This window comes from Peromyscus maniculatus, chromosome 4 (assembly GCF_049852395.1).
Source record: "Peromyscus maniculatus bairdii isolate BWxNUB_F1_BW_parent chromosome 4, HU_Pman_BW_mat_3.1, whole genome shotgun sequence".
NCBI lineage: Eukaryota > Metazoa > Chordata > Mammalia > Rodentia > Cricetidae > Peromyscus > Peromyscus maniculatus.
Window position 1 is genome coordinate 12378256 of NC_134855.1, and position 22986 is coordinate 12401241.

The 22986-nt window shown below is 52.7% G+C and overlaps 1 protein-coding gene across 2 annotated transcripts in view; it reads right to left on the reverse strand.

Moving 5' to 3' along the window:
* Col5a1 (collagen type V alpha 1 chain) overlaps positions 1-22986 on the reverse strand; it is a 156456-nt gene that overhangs the window by 48692 nt on the left and 84778 nt on the right. For both annotated transcript variants that reach the window (XM_015986637.3, XM_015986638.3), the window contains exons 19-31: positions 21628-21681; positions 20059-20103; positions 18358-18411; positions 17645-17689; positions 17020-17073; positions 16782-16826; positions 15775-15828; positions 10821-10865; positions 10280-10333; positions 6383-6427; positions 4649-4702; positions 2170-2277; positions 1344-1397 (exon numbers count right to left, since the gene is read on the reverse strand). In XM_015986637.3, coding sequence (XP_015842123.2) covers positions 1344-1397; positions 2170-2277; positions 4649-4702; positions 6383-6427; positions 10280-10333; positions 10821-10865; positions 15775-15828; positions 16782-16826; positions 17020-17073; positions 17645-17689; positions 18358-18411; positions 20059-20103; positions 21628-21681 — 711 coding nt within the window. The remainder of the gene's footprint in view (positions 1-1343; positions 1398-2169; positions 2278-4648; positions 4703-6382; positions 6428-10279; positions 10334-10820; positions 10866-15774; positions 15829-16781; positions 16827-17019; positions 17074-17644; positions 17690-18357; positions 18412-20058; positions 20104-21627; positions 21682-22986) is intronic.

A 22986-nucleotide genomic window follows, 5' to 3' on the forward strand; every position in this document is an offset into this window, starting at 1 on the left:
ATGTGTGTCTGAGGTTCCCTGGAAATGGGGGTTGCATCTTTCAGCTCTGTTCACTGGTCCTGCTGTCATACTTTGTGATCTGTCCATAATGCCTTAACTAAAGCATGATGGTTTGCAAGGTCAGAAATGGACACAAAGCCAGGCACAGATGTATGAACAGGCCAAATATGGTTCTCAAGACTTCAGTGTGCCAAGCATCCAAACTCCCTCTATGTACAAAAAGATGCCACAGGGGCTCCCCAGGACATACCCAGGGCAGCCCACTGTGCACCAACACAGGTGTTGTCTACGGCCCTTTGTGAGTGTCTGCCCTCTGGGTGGCCTGACATCCTGACCCAAGCACATTCCTGTTCCAGAGTCTGCTTGTTTCTATGCCTTGCAGTCCTTCTCTATGTCCACCTGGCCACCCAGGCAGGAGGTTGAAACAAGGGGACCTGGGGTGGATGACACAGAACTCCCAGGCCACTGTGCAGCCCATTGGTGCATCGAGTCACAACCCAGAGTTTCAGATCCTGCTTTCTCGCTCCCCCAGAGCTGCCAGCCCCGAGTCACATCCCACCCTCCCCTCTCTCAAATGTCTCCACTCCTTTTCTCTACTCCTGAGACAAGTACCTGAAAAGAGGAAGGAAACCGTGCCCAGGAGCCCATCCCCCAATGCTGGGGTGGAACCCATCCCCCAACACTGGGGTGGAAGGCTCCAGGTGGCAGACACATTGTAGTCACACCTAAGGGACACACTCCTGCCGGCTGGGTGTGTGTTCACACGGAGTGGACCGGAGGACAGGCCGCCAGTTGCCCATACAGCCCGCCCTCCTTTGGCTGACAGGCCCTGGCTCTTGGGCGTCAAAGAGAGCGAAGCTAGCAGGCAGCGGAAGGGCGGGGATGCAAATCTGGGGCGGGCTGGCTGAGGGCTGCTAACCGGGTCTCCAGGGCAGCCAGCGGTTATTGTTTAAGGAGGAACCATGAATAATCAAATGTGGGATGAGAAGAAAATAATGTTCACACTGATTTCCAAAGCCTCTAGGACCTGTTCCACTTAAGCCTGAACATGACTGCCGATAAGACAGTGGCTGTCCTGCTCCGATACAAACAGGCTCCAAACTTCCAAATAAAGTGACGTGGGTAAGTCAGGGGGCTAAGCACCCCCAGCAGGCCACCAACCCCCAGCAGGCCACCAGGCCCCAGAACTGGCCCCGTGGCTGTCTGGGAACTATGAGATCACGGTGAATATATTGTTCTACTATGGCCATGAAGAAGTGGAAAATGGATGAGGGGGTTTGGAGCGTGTGGGGTGCCACATGGGATGGCGCCTGCCAGGACATACTTAGCAGGGCTTAAATTACCTTTGGCCCTTGTCTTCCTGGGTACCCTGGTAATCCTGGCACTCCGAGCTTTCCCTAGGAGCAGAAAAAAGACTCATAAATCACAAACACTCAACCTTGTTCTCTGAGCAGAGAACACTGGCGTATTCTGAGAGGGGCTAGGGCAGGTTGGAAGGGTATGGTCAGTGTACAGAGGCAACTGGATGTCCGCCTGGAACTGAGTGGGTCTCTAAGCCTTACCCTACCAGCATGCCTGGAAAACCAAACACCAAGCAAAGGGATGGATAACATGGTCAGGAGGAAGAATGGTCTTATCTGTGGGGGTTCTGAACACTCTGTGAGAGTTCTAGCCCGGGGCCAGATGGAGTGGGAGGCTTGAGTCCTCCTGTGTCCCCTCCTCCCTAGGTTACTGGGGACAAGGTGTAGGAGGGTACTGCTGGTACAGGGCAGGCTAGAGACAGGTGTCTACTGGAGCCTCATGCACATGCCGGGCTGTCAGACTGCAGTGAGGACATTCTGTCACTCCCAAAGTGGAGACAGGACTCAATAGGGATGGGTGCTCATGTATGGCTGGTGAGGTCCCCAAGCTTTGCCTCTACCTGGAGGAAAACACTCCTCCAAGGTGTGGTGGGGGGCTCAGAAGGGGAACTTGGAACAGGAAAAGGACCAATGGATACACACACACAACACACAACACACACACACACACACACACACACACACACACACACACACACTGGGAGAGGTGGCAAAGGCTGGGGGTGGTGGGCATGGGCTACTCAGGAGTCCCACTACCCATCTGGTACTCAGAGCCCTCGAGGCATAGTTAAGCATTGTAAACACGAACCTTCTCCCCAGTGGGTCCCAGAGGACCAGGATCACCATTGGGACCACCACGACCCTTTGGACCTTCAGGACCATCTTCTCCTCGAGGACCAGGTGGGCCGATCTCCCCCTGCAATCAAAAAAGACGAGGTGAAGGAGACCCTTCCCAGTCTCCAACCCCAACTGATGCCTCCCACCATCCTGGGTAAGGGCTGCCAAGCAGGCATGCTGTGTGAGAACTGAGCTTGCCTGGCCTTTCTCTGCAAACCAGTGGTAAATCCAAGGTGCAGTGGATCGCTGTCACCTCTCTGCACTGAGTGCCACTCTGGCCGCCATCTCTGCTCCCTGACTCCCCTGTCTAGTTCAGTGACTCCTGGCTAAAATAACTGGTTAACAATAGTGGCTGCAACTCGCTCTGTCCCTGCATTAGTTGGGGTTCTCTAGAAGAACAGTAATCTTTCCAGGCCATGCCCTCAAAGGCCCACCCAGAGATGTATCTCCTAGTTGATCCAGACCCAGCTATCACAGTCTTCAAATTCACCTTCTTCTGAAGCCTCAGGAGGCATCAAGGTGGACCTCTCCCCAACTGGACAGTGATCTGGCTATAACCCACACCCAGGAGACCCAGAATGCACACCAGAGACTTCATGCAGTGTCCCTAGTTGCAAGTGTGAAGTCTGCATCTAGACAAAGAAGACCCACTCAGGCCACAGAAGCACTGTGGCCATCTCCAAATAGGTGTCCTGGGGCTCTTAGTGACCTGTGCATGAGTCCTCTGACTTGCTGCTTCCAAGAGCAGCTGCAGACAGATGGATGACCCCCACACATCAAAGCACAGACTGCTCAGAGACAGACAACCGCAGAGTTCTTATTCAACCTACCAATCCTTTAGGTATTCACACCTGAGCACCTACAGAAAGCCCAGTGCAAGGCTCTAGGGAATCAAAGCCATAGCACCTGCTCCCTCATCTCACCCTCATCTGTTGAAATCTGAACTGTGCTCCCAGGAAGCGCCTTTTGTGTGACTCATTACCTCTCTGTCTATCTGTCTATCTATCTATCTATCTATCTATCTATCTATCTATCTATCTATCTATCTATCTATCTATCTCTCTCTCTCTCTCTCTCTATCTCTCTATCTCTCTATCCATCTATCTATCTATCTATCATTTATCTATCCTCCATTTATCTCCTACCTCTATCCCATCTCCAAGGTCTCTCAATAAACACCAAACTGGCTGCAAACTCATACCTATCCTCCTGCCTTGTCTCTTGAGATTACAGCCACACACCACCACACCTGTGCCTCAGCCAAGTGGACTCTAATTGTGTGTGCCAAGACATCAGAGAGGAGGAGTCAAAGGGTCTCCTGCTGTTGACCCAGGGGTAGCCCCTCAGCTGAGGCACTGAAGAACCTGCATCTGGAGGAGGCCTGGGACAGCCACCTTCAGCAGCAGCATAATGGGACACCAAATCCCTATTTTATTCTCCTCCTCTGACAGACCTGCAGGTGGTTTCTGCCATTCTCTGTCAGGTTGTGACGACAAGTGTCAAGTGTATAGGCCCTCTTGTTCTGGAACGTTAGCCGAAGGCACCTTTGGGGCCCATTTGGGGATAATTAGAGAAGCGGACAACAGGCCTGAGTTAGCCAATAGACAATACTCAGGTGGGTACAACAGCTGGGCTACCAGGAGCACAGTGCGTCACCTTCTGCCAGGCTCTGACTCATCCTGAAGTTGTGGGGGAACTTCTCAGCAGGAGCTAGCAGGTGGGTCTAAAGGTCACCGCCTAGAAACTGCCCTCTGTGCCACTCTTAAGCCCTGGTTCATTGTGCTTGCTGTGCTGGGCACGCCCGACCTGAGCAAACCATGTCCTCTTCTGCACCGACAGCTTTCTCTGGAGCTGGGGTGAGGACCTCATCAGAAAGCGGTCAGGCTGTGGGAACTTCACCCGCTGCCCAGCACCAAGCGGCGGAGTACTGGGATTGCATGGGCTTCAAGAGAGACTTGGGTGCCTCCTGGGGGACCAGGATGGTCTAGGAGCTCAGCAGGGACCGCAGACCCTCAATAGGGTATGGTCCTGCTGACCATCTGCTACATCTTGGGCAGTGGCTTGCTTATGGGCCTGTCTAGATGATTTCTATCCCCACTCCCATTTCCTCTTCCTGGGGATGCTCACCATCCTCTGGAGTCAAATTTTTCTGTAATCCAGGGACCTCTGTCCTTACTAAGCTACACCCAGGGTAGAGTACCAGTGACGACAGTTGTCCTTGGGGTTAACACAGCTCTGGCTTTGGAGTGGGAACTGAGGAGCAGTCTAAAGAGCACTGCACAAGCCCCGCCCCCAGCTCCAGATACTCTGTCCTGAGACCAAGGTCTTGCAGAAGTGTTATCTTCTTTCTGATAAGCTGCTCTGTGCTCCCCCAAACCCATAGCTTTCATGCAGGTCCCCAGACCCACTCTACTTGTCCCTGGCCCAAATCCTAGGCCCACAACACTCACCCGGTCACCCTTTATTCCCATGTCGCCTTTAAAGCCAGGGAAGCCGTCTTCACCCTGAGTATAGACAAGAAAATACATCAGCCTTCCGAGAAGAACTCCGCTCCACAGTACCACTTTCCGCTGCACAACGCAGAGTCCCAAGCCCGGGGTAGAAGCAGGAGAGCTGTACAGGGAGGAAGTTTCGTGCCTGCACAGAATGAGGCATGTGGACCCCCGGCCTCTGGCCCAGCCCCAAGGCCCCTGCCACAGTATGCATGACATATCAAGGCCATAGGTTCTCAGACATCCCTTCTCCCTAGAACCATCCCAGTCTGCTTTCCTGAGCCCCTTGGAACATCCCAGGAACTTTCCTGGTAAGGCAGTGTCCCATGGAACCCAGTCACATCTTCCCATGCAGCTCTGTCTCATGAAGACAAGACAAAGTAAAGCAGTGAAGCTGGGACTCTAGAAACCCTCCTCAAAAAGGCAGAGGCCCTCCAGTCACAGAGCCTCCCAACAGGATGGGAATTCTGGGACACAGGGCTTAGAAAGCCCTTGGCAAGGGCGTGTGGTGGGGCGGGGGTGGGGGGTCTGCTCCTAAGAGGACTTGCCTTTCACTAAACCCCTATGAGATGCACATGGGGTGTCCTTGGCTGAATGGTTCAGAAGACACAGCCATTCCCCTGACCCTGCAGAAGGAGGCCTAGGGTTCTCCCTATGGAGGTGCTTTGGAAGGGGTAGAGAATGAAAGGCCTCTTGGCCTGCCCAAAGGGTAGCTGGCTGGTTAGTTAACACCCAGACACAAGGTAGACCACACAGATAGTGTGCTGTTCCCACCATAGCCCTCGAAGTAGTCTCTAGAGAATAGATTTCAGGCTAGCAGATCACCCAGGAAAGAAGGCAAATATCCACGGGTGTCCTGTGAGACGCAGTGGCATCACACCTGCAAGCACAGGCACTTGAGCTCAGGCCTGGCAGGCCCTGCTCTCCCAGCCTTCAGACCCCAGTACCCCAGGGAGCTCCACAGCCCGCCACAAAGGGCAGACACACCCGCTAGCTACAGCAGAATGGCAAGGGGGGTGCCCAATAGGATGGAACTCAAGATGGGCAGGCCTCACATCCAAATGCCAGGCCTCCTACCACCAAGTGGAACAGACTGAAGTGGCTGGCTGCACAGTTCCGTGAGGGTCAGGATGCCTCATCTGCCAGGGGTGCTGGGCACTCTGACTCGATGGCATTCAGAGCCATTAGTTAGCTTTGCATTAACCAATGATGATCCACAGAGGCCTGATAGGCAGCCTTGACCACAGCAGGCAGCACCACATTCTGAAATGTGGTTTATATGTGAGTGTGAATAGTCACTGAGCTGGACATGCCTTCACATGTTCCAGCTCTGAGCCCCGAGACTGGACTGTAAACCTGGCCTGGATGGACTCTGGGTAGGAATGCTGGGCTTCTCAGGTAATAACACTGACAACTGACCACCATGAGGACTGCTGCCTGTGAAGAACCCACAGGGAGAGACTTGGGAGAGGGAGGGATGTGAAGACAGCCACGTGGCCATCCGAGGGCCTCATGCTCTGGGCCAGCCCAGGAGACACTGACAGTACCACGATCCTCGGCAGCTCCTTTCTCCTTTTACAGACAAGTGAGCTTCCTTCAGGGTGACATCAATTCCCCTCCACATTCAGAGGAAACCCCACTGGGTCTTGCATCACGCTGAGCCAGCCCACCCTCACGGGGACAGACCCTTACCTTCTCGCCTTTGGTGCCCTTCAGACCACGGATGCCATCTGCCCCCTGTGCAGGCAAGAAAAGAGAATGATCACAAACACACAAGGCCCAGGGGCGGGGGCCAAGGGAACGGCTCCCCCAGGTGGTGTGTACCAGCCTCAGATGAGCCCTCATCCAACACATCCCCATCTCAGGAGGGAGAGGCGTTTCCTGTGCTCACACTGATTGACAGGGGCTCACGTGAGGCCCCCAGTGTCCTTCATTCCTACGATGGCCTTTGAATTCTTTCTATACAAACATCCAAACCTCTCCCTGGCCAACTCCTCAAAGGTCTGGTTTTGCCTTTCCAAGGGCCCAACCCCCTGGAACACTTTCCTATGCTAACATGCCTGCCTGTTCTAGAAACAGTCCCTCAACCCTGCAGCTAGGAAGAACTCAATGCAGGCAGGTGGGTTAAGATCCTGACTCTGTTCTACGGCCTCTGAGGACGTCCCAGTCTTCTGTGTGCCTCAGTTTCCTTACCTGGAAGTGGACTGATGAGGACCCTAGCCTTGTGACCAGTGCATACTAGGCACCCAGTAGACTAGCTGTGCCCCATCTGTGTGTTAATTCTGCTTTATCATTGAAAGGCGACACGGTATTACATCAACTGATGTTACAATGACTGCGGCTGTCCTCAGCCCAGGGTGGACACAGCTCTAAGGACACAGACCACACCCCTTTCCCCCATTCTCAATGGGCCCAGTGCCTCTGCTGACGGAAGTGAACTTATGAGACCTAATGACAGATGCAGCCACATCCTCACAGTCCATGACTTTTGACCTGAGGCCTCTGAAAGGAGTGACATTTACCTACATGGACTCACTATTGACTCCAGGGGCTGCCTCAGGTACCTTTGCCTAGGACCCCAGAGGAGCCACGTGGCCCAGTTCTTCTGGATGAGGCTGCAGCCTGGGCCTGAGCTACCTTCTGGACCCAGGGGCCACCAGCTGCCCTCTGCTGGCCAGAGCTCCACAGAGCTTGGTAGTTCTAAGCCTTCTGTTGGGGTTGGGGAGAGCTTTAGAATGAAGGGTGGAGACACACCAACTCAGGAGCCTGGGCTGTGGCCTGGGCCTTGACACAGGAAGCGAGGAGCTATAAAGCAGGGGCACAGGTACCGTGAGAGCTTAACCACTGGAGGGAGGGAGTGCTCGGAGCATCAGGAGACAAGCCCACTGTTGGCAACATCCCTACTCGGCATCCCATGATGCATGACTTGGGATGTGAAATGGACAGCCAGGGAGCAGGGAGAATCTGGGTGGCAGCTGGGTCAGAGCAACTCTTGTTCATAGATCACTCATCCTGGCACTGGACAAATAGATGTGGTTTGACGTGGAGGTGCCCAGTCTGTCAGGGCAGCAGCCCCTGGCCCTTGGTGGCTACTAAAGAAGGAAAAGGTCCTGGAGAAGGGGTGCCGACTCTAGGGAGTCTGCTCTGCGCTTGCTCAAACCTGAATATTAATTAATTAATTAATTAATTAATTAATTAATTAATTAATTCAGGTGGACGGAACAGAAAAAATGCAGGGGGCCCAGAGCAGACATGGAGACATCTGACATACGCCTGTCCACACACAGTCTGTGAGCAAGGCTGGCCCTAAATACCCAAGCAACAGGAGTTTAAGTACATCTGTGGTCCAAAGGACCCAGGAAGGCACAATATGCCCTGTCTGGCCAGCTGCCTAGGAGCTCACGGTCTCTGAACACTCTTCATTCCTGAGATACCTTCTGGGAATCTGGAAGTCCCCAGAGAAGAAGACAGTGGGTGGGCTGTTCCAGTGGCTGTTCAAGCCCCACCCATCCCTTTCACTCTTCCAGGCACGTCCATGGAGGGAAGAAACAGAATCACAAGAACCTGGCAGAGAAGAACTCTCAGGGCCAGCCCTGCTGGCACAGACTTGTAATCCAAACTGCTCCTGAGGCTTAAGCAGGATCCTGAGTTTAAGGCCAGCCACCTAGGCAGCTTAGTGAGATTCTGCCTCAAAACCAAAAGTGAAAAGGGGCCTGGGGACTTAGCTCGCTGGCGGAGTGCTCATCAGATATGCACAAGGCCCTGAGTTCATCTCTTAGTGAGGAGGGGAGGGGGTGGGGGGCCAGCCCTGTCTGCCTTCAGAGGCCGCAGTGAGAAGACCCGGGCTGTGAAGCAGGAAGCGGCTCTGACCAAATGATGAACCTACTTGCTCCTTGACCTTGGACCTCCAGCCTCTATTTCAAAACCCCTGATCATGGAATTTCTCTTAGCAGACGGATAAGCCACGGCAGAACCCTTTCTCAGGGAGAAGTTTAGATAGGAAAGGACCAGACCTCCCTAGCCAAGGAACTACCCTAATAGTGACAGCTAGCACCCCCACCTCTGCTGTGTCCATGGGCCTGGAACTCACTAGGTGGCCAGCATCACTTCTGTTCTCAAGAGCGCAAGGAGCGGGAGCATCTATTTCTCTTTTGGAAACTGTCTTAAATCTTGCTTTTCCCTCTGCTTCCAAGTCTAACTGGATTGCTCATGTCATGGGTGAATTTTAATCAGATAGATAGATAAGAGCATTCCCCATAAACATTTTAAAGTAAACACCTTTCAGCTTGCAGAGGAAGCCTTATGCAATTAGCCATGTATAGGATCTGCCAAAGGCTTGGGGTGGGCGACAGGAATTTGTAAGATAAACACGCATAGAGCTCCCATAATCAACAGCGCTGCTCAATTATCCCCCTTACAGGATTCGCTAGGCATTCTGCTGGGAAAAGCATGCTTAAGGAGGAACCTGACCTGCCTAAGGCTGCTGTCCTTGAGAGGTCGCTCTTGAGGGATGTTCCCGTTTCTGAGACACGGAAGCAGGGCCATTTGGGTTCAAGTCTAGACTGGGGCACCATGCTTGGTGAGATCCTGCATAGTCTCTGAACACTGAGGTCCCGAGTTCTCCTCCCTCCTCCCTCCCCAGGGCAGTTGTGTACTTTGGGTCTGCAGCAATACTGGACAGAGAGAAAGTGCCACAAAGTAGAGGGGGTGATTGCAGCAGCCTTGATCATATTTCTGTAAAGTCTTCAAACCTAAGAAGTCATCTGTGTGCCTGCGCTTGTGTACATGTGCACACTCACGGGGCACACCTGTGTTTCCTTTCATGTCGGGTTTGAAGGGAGGAAATGTTATCTTTTTTTGCCGGTGGGAAGCCTGGAGCTTCGAGATGCTGCTAAGTCCCTGTTATGGGGGAAGAAAAGGCCCTGTCCACACTCATCTTCTACAAAGGAATGTGCCTTCGCCCTGGGAACCTCGGAACTCGAGATTAAATCTTGCAGCTCAGAGCAAACACAGTTAGTGCTGAAGGGACAAAAGGGACGTTGCTCTCAATATTGCTCTGGCATTCCGTGTCCCTTAACAAGGTTCCAGGAATTTCTACCAGCAGAAACATGATTGTAAACAAATGGACATCTCCCATAAACCCTGCCTCCCAGGGATTTGAGAGGACACGCTGCTCTTTTCCCTTTTCCAACATGGCAGTGGCTCAAAGGACTGTTTCTGGGTTTCCCCTGGCTGGCCATGCCCCTGCTTCATGAGATCTACCCCCAGGAGAGGCTCCTGAGATCAGCCTGGTAGGACAAACGGTAAACATAAGAGGATGGCCCAGTGCCACCTGCTTCTTCACAGGCTGACTAGGAGCTAGTCCCCTGCTCTGTATCAGTCTGTCCCCTTGCTGGCAGGCTGTATTTTCACCTGCTCAGATCTGATGTCCAGGGTCCCAGTATCTGTACACTGAACTGGGGAGCCAGGCCTCACTAGAGTGTCTGGAGTGGGGCTTAACCACAGAGGAACTTCCAGGAACCAGCCAGGGCTGTGCACCCATCCCACTCGGACTCCCAGGAAGACCTAGAGCTGTACAGTCCCTCTTACCTTGACTCCTCGGGGACCCGGGTAGCCAATGGGACCCTGGGGGCCAGGAGGACCCTGAAACCAAAGGGAAGGAACATTAGCTCCTTTCAGGTGTGAGCACCTGGGCATCCTCCATGGGACCCTGCAAAGCAGCTTTGTGGCCTATGTAGGAGGCCCTGCCTGAGGTCCACACTGATACTGATGCTGATGATGGAGGAAGCTGGTGGTGCCTTTCAAAGAGCAAAATTGTCTGAGGACAATCAGATGCTGTGTCCAGCTCCAGGAGATCAGGAGGGGATGGGAAAGAGATAGCCATGTACATGAACACAGCGCTGGGTTGAGAAAAGACAAAGAAAAATGTCCTCATCTTAGGCACCTTGTGGTGAAGCAATTTTGAGCTGAGGGGAACAGGGGTATTCTATTCAGGAAAATGACATCCTTCTACAGTCAAAAGACCTTCTCAACAACTGACCAGAGCTTACAATGCAGGCACGGTCCTCCACCCTGCCTGGGAGACCTATTCAGAGACTGGCTGTGGGAGCAGGGGCCAGTGGGTACCTACCTGGCCTCCTTTCTCTCCTGGAGGACCTTCTTTGCCAGGGTGCCCCTGTCATAAGAGAGAAGGTCTTCATTAGTTAGCCACCTGCTCAGAAGGAGGCCACCTACCTCTGCAGCATTTACGTCACAGTCCTCTAGCTCTGCCCAGGAAAATAAAAGAGAGGCAGAGATGTCTGGACAGGCAGTCAAGTTACTTCCAGTCCCCAGACCTCCGCTGCTTCATCTGCAAAATGGGGAGAAGCAGTGTGGCCCTCCAGTTGGCTGGTCATGGAAGGGACATGAATGTGAGCTGAGGAGGGTACAGCAACCACCCAGCCTGAGACCAGCCTACCCTCCAGGGCAGACTTCATAGACCACAGAGGAGATTATGCCAGCACTCAAGGTCACACCAGCCAAAAGAACCTTCAGGATCAGAATCCCGAGTCCCCAGGACCAGCAAGGGCCACATTGTTTGTCAAACAACAGTAACTGGCTGTTTGGGGAAACTGAGGGCAGGTAGGGTAGAAAGAGGCCCATCTTTCACCTGACTGAGTGCATTAGCACCCCAGTTTTGCTCAGTCGCATTCAGTGGGTCCCTGGGGCCTGGGAAACTAAGCCAAGGTGAGCGGTGGCCCTGCAGAGGCACCTGTGTCTTCTGGTCACCTCCCACCTAGCCACACTTGGGCTAATTACATCCTCCAGAACGCAGCATAGGCTCTGCCTCACCAGGCTGACCCTGGGGTTAGAGCCCTAAACTCACAAACTGCAAGCCACGGGTAGAGAAAGTGAAAAGACTGCCCATCTATGGACATGCAGTCCCACCACCATTTTCCAGAAAACAGAGGCCAGGCAATGGAGAAGGGGCTCGCTTCTACCTCTGGATTCACTGAAACTATTGTGCATGCTGGCCCTCTCTGGGCCCACGCTCCCTCTTGTGAACAATGACATGACAGACACATGTTCTAGCTTGAGTGGGTGAAAGACCCGGGGCCCTAGACACAGGCTCATCTCCTGGGGAACAGCTGGCCATGTGCTCCGTTGCGTCTCTTAATTGATTTTTGCAAAGAGCTTAGCAAGTGAGTTGGACACAAAGTTCCTATGTGGGGAGCCCAGAGAGCTTTGAGAAAAGCTGGGGCACCCCGAGGTGGACAGTCCCCGCTGCTCTGGCCCCGGGGACAAGCCCCTGCCTTGCAGAAATGACAAACATGTTTAAGGCACCAGAGGCTCTTGGTGGAGAGCAAGGAGAGGGTGTCCCACCTCAGGGCAGCCAGAAGGGTAACTGTGGTCTCCATCTCAGTGCCCACCAGCCACAGACATGGATTTGCTCCGGAACCAGGGTGGGCGGGCACTACGAGAGGTCATATGCCAGGATCTCTGTGACACATGCAGCGACCCAGATGCCCCCTCTGTGTGCAACTCCTTCAGGGACGTGTGGGAGACTGCACATGCTTATACCACAGAGGTCCTCAGAGACACCAAGGAGAGATTCCCTAGGCGCTGAGCAAGCACCAAGCAGAGTGTGCCCAGTAGCAGCTGGTGGGCACCATTGCCATGGCTGACCAGATGCCTTAGATGGGTGTCAGCTGTGTTCTAGAAGGAAGTACCGCAGTGGGGAGGCCCAGGGCTCATGTTTCTAACCAGGAGGCTGAGGAGAAGAGAGGAAAATTTAACACTGACAAATCTTCCTGCTGTGCAAGGCGAGGCTGCATTCTCTCTGCCAGTGTACATTTTCCCAATATTTTACAGTGAATGTTTCTTTCATAATGGAAAAATAATAAAGCTTAAATTATTTGTATCTGATATTTTTCTGATTAAAAAAGTAATATATGTTCATTGAAGACAATTAGGAGAGCGGAAAAGGAAATTAAACTCCTCCACAGCCCACCATGCAGAGCCACGAGGCTGGTCGGGGGCACAGGTTTCCCATCCATTTTCTCTGCATGTGTGCATACAAAGTGGGCCGCTATAATATGATCCGAATTTAATACTGGATCATGAGCACTTTCTCCAAACCTTGGATATTCATTCACATTTTATTTTTACTGGCTCCATTTACCCATCATTTTGCTGTGTGCTGTGGAGAATTAATCACATTTCAGGGCACTAGGTATGACTTGAAACTCTCTCCCTCTCTCCCCCTCTCTCCCTCTCTCTCCCCCTCTCTCCCCCTCCCTTCCTCTCTCCCCCTCTCTCCCCCTCCCTTCCTCTCTCCCCCTCTCTCTCCCCCTTTCTCCCCTCCCTTCCTCTCCCCTCTCTCCCCCTCTCTCCCTCCATTTGTGTGCATGTTTGTGGGAGTGTATATACATGTGCGTGACTGTGTGTAGAGGCCAGAGGTTGACAGCAGGTTCTTCTTCCATTGATTGTCCACTCTAACCTTTAAAAGGGGGTTTCTTATTGAACCTAGAACTCTCTGATTCGCTGGACTGGCTGGCTGGGAAGGCCCAGGGACCTTCCTGTCTCCTCTTTCTCAGCCCCCAAATTACAGGCATGCACCGCTATGCCCAGCCTCTACGCATCCTGGGATAAACACTTTACTAACTGGGCCATCTCCCTGGCCTGTCAATCACTCTTTCTTCACAACCAAACTAAACAAATACTAGAGTAAAACAGCCTCAGCACAAGCTGGCCTCTTCAAGGTTTATCAACAGTAAGCTGCTTTTATAAGGAGAGCCATCCATCTTCCCTCCCTTCCAAACACACGGACAGCTGGATCTGGTTAGGATCCCAGTGTCTTTCCAGTCCATCTGCCATCTTTGGGCCCTTCCCGGGGAGAAAGCAGTCCTCTCCCACAGCACGTTTTAAAGCTCCAGTGTTGGAATTGACAGGATGTAGGATTCCTTGGGAGACAAACCCCCAGGCCTGTCTGTGAGGGAGTTTCTAGATTAGGTTAACTGAGGTAAAGACTCCCCCTACCTATGGGTGACCCCAAGCCATGGGCTGGGGTTCTGGACTGGATAAAAAGAAGCATCCATCTCTCTCTGCTTCCTGAATAGGGACACAATGTGACCAGCTGCTGCGGGCTCCTGCTGCTGTGACTTCCCGCCATGATGGACCGCACCTCCCTCCAACTGTGAAGACCTCCTTCCTCAAGTTGTTATTGCCAAGCATTGTGTCACAACAACCAGAGAAGAAGTTAATACAGCCGGGAACAGAAATAGAGAGTCTATGGGCCAGGGGGCTCTTGGTTCCCACCCACAGAATGTAAAAGGAGGCCTTGCTCAGGGACCTGGGTTCAGTGTAGGGAGAGGAATCCCAGGCCAGAACCAGCCAGGTCTACTGAGGCCAGAGACCTGTCTGGTTGTGGGAAGGACACAGCCACTCACACCCAGACCATCTCTTCCCTGCAGGAGATGCGTGACACACGGCATCAGACTTTCACCTGTGGGGATCACCCACCACAGGAATCTGACACCAGGGAACCATGGTCCCGTGACCTGTGCTGGCCGGTGCGAATGGGATGGAGCCATCTATCTGCTGCTTCTCTCACCTCACTGTCCACTAGAAAACCTGTCGTTCGTTTGCATCATCATTTTTTTCTTTTTGCAGCACAAAAGAAATGACAGTTCAAGGACAGACGTGACACACGGTGAGACACCAGTCACTTGGCTCCTGAACTCCCCACATGTGCACACGGAGGTGGCAGTGACTACACCTGTCTTCTCAGACCCACTAAAGATAACGTGGGGTCTAAGACGCCCACGTGACCCTCGGCGTGGAGAGGAGTCGACAGATCATGGTGGACCATTCCCTTGCCATTGGCACACTCAACATCCCCATTCAGTTTTTGTTTTCTTTTTCTACTTTTGCATGTGAGTGTGTGGTCTAGCTGTGTGTAGGTGAGCACATGTATGTGTGAGAGCACACGGAGGCTCCAGGTTGGTGTCAGGAGTCCCCCTTGATCACTAAGGCAAGGTCACCTCGACCCAGAGCTTGCTGACAGGACTAGTCTCGCTACCCAGCTTGCTGGGGTGAATCCCCTCCCCCCCGCCCCCGCCCCCGCCTCTGCTTACCAAAGCTGGAATTATATGTGGACACCATATATGCTGGGACCACTCAGCATTTGCATGGGTTCTGTAGATCTGTACTATGTCCTCACATTTGTGCGGCAATCACTTTTATCACGGAGGTATTCCCCTAGCCCCCCCCCCCCATCCCTCGTATTTAGTTTTTAATGGTGTTATTAAAACAATAAACGGAACTGTCATAAATAATTAATGTATCTCATCTTGCTTTCTGAGATACATCCTTTCAGTTTCGCTAAACACTAAAGAGCACATGGAGCCGGGAGGAGATAGTTGGGGGAGGGAGAGAAATTGGAGGGGTGGATTTAATAATTTCCTTTAAAAATATTTAAATTAAATTTAAAATTAAAATCCCCTCAAACCAGCAACATCTCCAGGCAGAATGGCAGCTGTGGATACACACACACACACACACACACACACACACACACACACACACACACCCTAACTGCTTTCTTTTCTGGGCGCCCCCCTTTCTGCACAGCTCGCCCCCCAGATTAGACCTGCCACTCACTTGCTATTTCCAGCCGCTGTCTAATCTGGCTCCCAGCTGTGCTCACTGCAGACATACCCCCCCCCCTCCCAACAGCTTCCCCTCAAACTCAGTGTGTGAACACTAAAAATACCTCTGGCACACCCTGCCCCTCACTTCCCACACCGGGGACACGTGTGGCGGCTTGGAGCCCAGCCCGGTACTCCTCACGGTTTCAAACACGATGCTGAGTTCGGGGGACTGATTCGCACACCCTAACAAGTAAGTCACGCTCCCACTGTGTCGTCACATCCCCTCTGTGACAGGAACGTGGTGTGAAAGCTTGTCCACAATCTAGTCATCACTCAGCACAGCGCACCAGAGCACATGAGCTTTACCCACAGTGGCTCAGGACAACTGAAGCTCCCAGTTCCCCTCTGGAGACGACAGGGGCTTCCTGGAGAGGGATGGGGGGCACTACTCACCGGGGGTCCATCAGCGCCGGGCATTCCTGGGAGACCTGGTTTCCCCAAAGGACCCTAGTACAAACCAGACAGTGCGTGAGGAAACACCTTTGATATTTCCTCCTTTCCTGGCATGTCAGCCCTTCTCCACAGTCCCCCCAAATAATTCAGATATTGTCACTCAGGAGGCCTGCTGTGGTCCTTGCTCCCAGCATCCAGTTCTCCGCATTCAAAGAGGCGCCTCCTTCACCAGAACCTTCAGTTCTGCTATGGGAGCACCCCACCCCCAATCTTTCTTCTCCCTTACATCTCCTGAGCAGATGCTGGTTTCCTGGGAGCCTTCTGAAGCTGCTCCTGGCACAGTGCCTTCCTCAGGTCCCCTCCAATGGCACCCGTGGAATCGCTCCCAGGGCGGGGCAGTCACAGGGCCACTGGACCACCCACTACCTCATGACATTCTCAACAAGGTCCAGGTCTAGCACAGCCTGGCTGTCTGCATTTCAACAAGTGCCCCCAGGAGTTGGGTGCCCTCAGAACCACTCTGAAGTGCGTCTTGCTGGTCATGACCTAGACATTTTGCATTTCCTGAAACAACCCATGCCTGGGTTCTATGATGCCATTGGAAGGGCTAATGTCCCAGGACATGGTAAGTGCTAGAAGTCTATGTGCCAAATTTACCAAAACTCAACTAAATAAGATGCCCAATTTAATCTGAATTTCCAATAAATGGCTGATAGTTCATACTCGACAGTGTGTGCTGGTTTGGGGATTTCCCTTCTCTCGCCCCTTGCTAAAACTGGCACCTCCACACATAGATGGAGAGTGAGTGGAAGTATGAATCAATTAACAGGAAAGATTTAAGAGCCTCTCTGAGGCTGACATGCTTAGTTCCCAGAGGGCTAAGCTTGGGGGCCTTCTGCAGAGCAAGGTGTACATGCCTGCTAATGAAGGCCAGCAGATCCCCCAGGCCTGGAAGTATGGCTCATGGGCAAGGAAGTCCCTCTGACGCACCCAGCTGTCCCACCTACCTTTTCTCCTGGAGGGCCAATGGCACCCTGGGGGCCCGGAAGACCCTAGGGGGAAGAAACAACAGGGGGATGAGGAGACTGACCAGAGGATCCCTCCTCATCCTCCACCATCTTCCCACTGATCACCCCTCATTCCAGGCACCAACTGTGTTGGTGGCAGAGCTGAAGTCTGTCTTCCCAGACACCAGAATCTGTGCCCCACCCGATGCTCCAAGCTACCCTTTCCCAGGACACTCACCTGAGCACCAGGATTACCCTGCTGTCCAGGGGGTCCGGGCTCTCCCTGGGGACCCTATAGGAAAACAGAGGTAGAGGCCCTGAGAAGAGGGTCTAGGTATCACACCCCCTTTTGAGGAACCCCATTTTCACTTCTCATCTTCTCCTCCCGCTCTGAACTGTGCAGCAGCGGCCCCCAGAAGTCAGGGTGTGGGAACAGCGTCCAGGAAAAGCAGACTCACCACTGAAAGTAGGCAGATCCTTACACACCCTTAGGATTAATACTTGACTCTGAAAGGGGGGTGTGGACTCGCACTCACACCCCAACACCCTTCCAGGCAGAAAGTGTGCCAGGAGCTGAGCAGGAAATATTCTATTAGTAGAAAAGTGTGCCCTTGAAATAGATATAGAGCTAATAGACCCACTTCCTGGTGGAACTGACTCCTAGCTTTGGATAACAAATACCAACTTGAAATTCTGACACCAGAGGCTTCTGACACCAGAGGGCAGCACCGAGCCGTGGGCCAGAGGCTAAGGTGCCCACTCTCCTGCCCCAATTCCCAGCTGATACAGACCTCCACAGCCAAGCATGGACTGTGCCCACAGACCATCACCAAAAGCCAGGTCATGTGACCCCTGGGACTCACCACATTTCCTTTCGGGCCGGGCTGGCCATCCATACCAGTTACACCCTGCAGGAGAGTGATAAAGAAAAGAGATGTTTCAGCTCAGAATGAGCAACTCCACTCCATATGCTTGGACATGGGCCTGAGGTGACTACTGGCAGGACATTCTCCCAGGAAAGGACAGGCTCGACTCTCCATCCCCCACAGCCAAGGCTACAGACCCTTCCCCATAGGTTAGCTGAGCCGTCGGGCCCCAGCATCCTCATATGAGCAGATCCTGAACTCTAGAAAAATCTTTCAGATCAGCTGAAGAGGTAGGGCCAGTCTGACCCACCGAAACAGAGCCCCAATCAGAACCAAGAGCCTCGCCTCCTTCCAGAACTCCCAACAGAGCTTCTGGAAGGTCTCTGAAGCAGAGGGACAATGTGGCATCCTGAGGCATTGCTTATGACCACACACACACACACACACACACACACACACACACACACACACACACACGCGCCAGTGTGCCAGAAAGGGAGGTGGGAAAGTCTAGAAGAGCTGCAAGTCTGGCTACCTCAACCCTACCTAGCCATTTTCTGGTTCTTCATGTATGAATGACCCACAGCCCCTCACACCTACGGCCTCACACCATGGTCAGCATGGCCTCGCGGCCCCAGTACCACTGGCTAGGTCAGAGGGTTTTTGGCGCCACAATGTGGACACATATGCCAAGAGGTGACAGAACTTACCGGAGGTCCTGGAGGGCCAGGAGGCCCTTTTGGCCCAAGCAGACCACGTGGTCCCTGCAAGAAGAAGGGACAAGGAAAAGTGAGCCCCAGCTGGAGGACTGCCCTGCCTGTGTGCTCTGCTTCTCACCCTGCACAGACCATGTCCAGTACTCTACACCCCGAGCTTAGCTGGTGAAGCCAGAAGCCTGAAAGGGACGCCATTGTGCCCCACTGATCCCATCCTCCTCTCGACCTGGACACTGGGAACCAGAATCAGGGGCTTCCTGAAATAGAGGGGCTCAGCTGGGCATCAGGAATGTCCTCAGTGAAGGGGTCTTTCTCGTCCACCTGCCCCTGACCTCAGGGAGGTGAGCACAAAATCTCTCTACAGAAAACTCACGAAATTACATTGCTCTGCTGGATCCATTGTTTATCATTGAGTTTTTCTTCAGTCTCTCTCCCCAGTGACACACAATGCTGTCATTTCTGGGGTTACAGAGGTCAAGGGATCAGGGAACAGGGTCAGAAGACAAAAGGCCTGCGAGGAACTTCAGGGCCTTGTTGGGGACAGCTGCTCGGGAGAGCCACCATGCCTCTCCTGGGCATTGAAGGGTTGTGCACAACCCTACACAGAGGGCCTGGTCTGAGGCACCACCCATGTCTGGGGTGGATACGGGGCTGTAGGAGACCTGCCCACCTTGGGAATTATAGGCTTCACCCAAGGCACTTGGATCTCAAGTGCCCTTGATTTTGACAGAACCTTTTTAGATGGAAAAACACAAACAGCCTTTCCTCACATTCTCGGCGTCCTAAATGCTTCCTTCATTATTTTAATACTTAAGTCTTACTAATGTTTTCGAGATGCTAATAACCCAGAAGGCACTGCTTAGATGTGTGTGCTAAGGAGAGCAGCGCTGATGGATCCTCCTCAGCGGCCAATCAGACATCTAGGGTATCATTTCATCCCAAATGAACCTGAGCATGCCGATCCCGCGCTCTGCCCCGTGCGGCGCTTATGGCAGAGCTCATCAATTAGCTTCACCAGATGCAAACGGCCGCCTGACTTGGATAATGAAGGTAGGTTTCTGAGCATCAGTAAATGAAAGGTAATTAATGTCCTTTCACCCTTATGGAAATCTGCTTCAAGCCTAAATACAAGTTGGCTGCCTGAAGGGAGCTTTTCCTGCCGTGGGTCAGGCACCATCCTGGAGGGTGCAGTCGCCAGACCTGGGGCAAGCTTAGGCCTATTCAGTCCCCTTGACTGTCCCAGCACCCACTATATGGATGCTGACTGGACACCTGCCATGGCATCCCAGACACCTATCATGATGTCCTAGATGCCCGGCAGGTGACTAAGCTGCCTGCTGTGATTCTTGCAGAACATCCACCATATTGTGCCTTCCTGTCTACTCTGGCACACAAGGATGCCCACCACAGAACTTCTGAATGTCCTCCATGCCGCACTTGGGTACCTGGCATAATTCCCCTGGAACTATGATGCCCCTGGGCATTTTCTATAGCTCTCCAGGGCCCAGCTTCCTCCTGTAAAAAGGGTCAGTGGACATTCCCTAGAGTTGCCCAGCCCCTAGCGTCCTCCTTCATTTCTTTCCTGGGCAAATGTCACCTGCCTCCTTCCTCAGAGCAAGCTCTCTAATCTACTCCACACCCATCAATTCGTTACTGTGCAGCTGAGGCCCAGAGTCCCACCCATCAGCGACTTACAGGCTCCCCGGGAAGCCCCCTGGGCCCAACTTCTCCATCGTCACCCTGTGGAGGAGAAAGAAGAGGATGTTTAGGGACACACTATGAGGCCTGGATACCCAGAGGCCATCCCCTAGTACTGCACAGCAGGGTTCTGCCTGCTCTGCTCAGGATATGCTGCCTTGCTAATGCTGCTCCCTTAGGAGAGGCTCCTGTCCTCACTCTGGAGCTGCAAGGGAAAGGGTGCAGGTACTGCAGGGGAACAGTGAGGCTTGGAAGCAGGCCCTGCTTGCCAGCTACATTCATAGCTGCAGCAAAGGCAGCTAGGCAGAACACTTATGGAGTTCAAGGCCTTGGCCACCCTCATGAGTAACAAACTGAGGTACAGGGGCATCAGAGGAGGGACAGAGGAGCTCCAGACAGACTGCCCTGAGCTCAGGGTCCACCAGGGTCCAAAGCAGCAAACTCAGAAGAGCCTTTTCCTCCTGATTCCAGATGGGATGTTTGCCCTGGTTCCACTGGGTCACACCCATGGCTGCATAGCCAAGACATGTCTCTAATTCACACAGCTCAGCTCTCCTGCCTTCCTCACACACAAAGACATACATGTTCACATACAGCCTGCCTGCACACATGCTCATGTGTGCCTACATTCAATACATCTACTCATAGAGACATAACTGTGCAGCCACACACATAACATACATACATACATACCTATATCTCTATCTATCTATCTATCTATCTATATTTACACACACCTAGGAATACACTTTTGCACATACAAAACACAGTGCACATGAAACATAGATGAGCATATAAATGCATGCTAGAACCCACACCAGCATTTCCTAAATCAAGAGGGTGGGCATCCAAAAGTACCCCTCTCCTTCCTCAGCTTACAGCTGATTAGGCCAAGGCCCAGACAGGGGGAACTCCCTGGCAAAGTCTGAAATCTGGAGAGGACAGTGCATCTCTCCCACTTTTCTGGGGTTCTTGAGCTTCCCAACAATGGTGCGAGGAGCCCATAGATCCTGTCACGCATTCTCTGCCATGTGCCTCTGTGCTGTGGCCTGAGTATGAGCTTAGCCTCCAGCCCCTCGAAGATGCTTGGGGCGGACAGTGAGGAGCCCTCTGGGTACAGAAGCCCAACTCCAGCCCTTCCCTCCCTCTTCTGTTCCTATATTCAGTTGCTTTGCCCTTCCCTACCTCTGGGGCCAGAGATAATGACTTCCTTGTCGTCGTCGTAGTAGTCGTTGCCCGCCCCCCTCCTCAAGCCCTTGCTTCTCCATCTGACACCTCATTTAGATGAGATCAGCAGAGATGCAGAGCTCATTAAGCCCCTGGCATCTCCCCTCCACAGGATCCAGGACACCTGCCTCCTATAGTTAGAAGCTCTGCTTCTGAGACCCATGACAGTTTGACCCTCATTGGCAAGAAGGATAAGGTAAAATGAATGCTTGTGCCTTGTTTCAGTCTCGGGAGCACACAGCCACCTCCCTGGGCCAACATGCATGCTTCCTTTCCCCAGCACCCTTGCCGACCCTGCCAGGCCCACACTTACAGAAAGAAGGATGCTGAGATACATACCCTTTCTCCATCATCTCCTGGGAGTCCGGGCGGGCCAGAAGGACCAGGGTCACCCTAGTAAGTCAACCAGGGTCAGTGTTAACCATTGTACAGCAGGTTGTTTACAACAGTCCCAAGCCCCTTTCTCTGTCCCCTGAAGTCTGACCCTGACCACCCCCAGTTTTGCAGGCTAGTTCCCTTGGGAGGAGGACATATGTGGTCAGTCCAGAGGCTGGCCACAGAACCTTGCACCCAAGCCCCTAAGCTTTATGGCAGCAGAATCACCAGACTGAACACCTAGCAGGGTTATCGGGAGACACAGACATCCAGGCACATGGTGCACTCAGTGTAAGGGAGGGTACCACAGAAAGGTACCACCCTGGACCAAGAATCCTTGAGGGTCAGGGCTAACTTACCTCACGAAAACCTGCAGTTCCAGGTCTTGCCTGTAGCAGGCGCTCAATGTGTGCTCTCATCAGTAGGTGAAAGGACTGCACACCCACCTCCTACCCCCAAAGACTGCCACTGGTGGCTGTGAGTTTGCCCACGATATGCATAATTGTACTGTTGCATCCCTATGTACATGTATGTATATGCATGTATATATATCCATGTCTGTCTGTATGTATGTGTGTGACTGGATAAGTATGAATGTCTGTGCCCATGTGTACTTGTTTACATACTTGTATGCTCCTATGTATATACATGTATATGCATATGGGTGTCTATATGCCTGTGTCTGTGTGTGTGTGTGCTTGTGTGCATATATATCTGGGTTTTATCTGATTACGCTTACATATGTCTCCATGTTTGTATATGTCTATACACATGTGTGCGCTTGTGAATATGTGTTTATGTGTATGCATGTGTGTGGCTAAGAATGTGTGTATATGCATATGTGTGTGGATGAATATGTCTCCCTGTGCCTTTGTGCGTATGCCTATGAAGGTATCTGTGTACATGTGTGTAACACATACACATGTACCTGGATGTCCCAAACAATGCTAAAACTGACCAATAAACTCACTTCAAGGTAAAGCAGGTCAGAGAGGATCCACTCCCAGCTGGGGGTGAGTAAGGTGGGCAGGCACCATGGTGGCCAACTCCAGCCCTCCTTAGCAGCAGGCTCTCGATACTGCCCCACCATCCCAGGGCCACAGCCTTAGTGTCCGGACTCTGCAGTTTGCAGATGGTAACTGCTTGGATTCCCCAAGCCTCCCTTAGGTAGAAAGTGGGCTCCAGAAGGCTCTAAAACTAGTTCTAAGACACGTATTCTCTCACTTCTCTGTTCCCCATGATGCCCTGGGGTGAGGCACCTGCTGGGCCTGCTCATAAACTGCAGTAGGAAATCTAACTTCTCTGGGCTAGATCTACATCAAC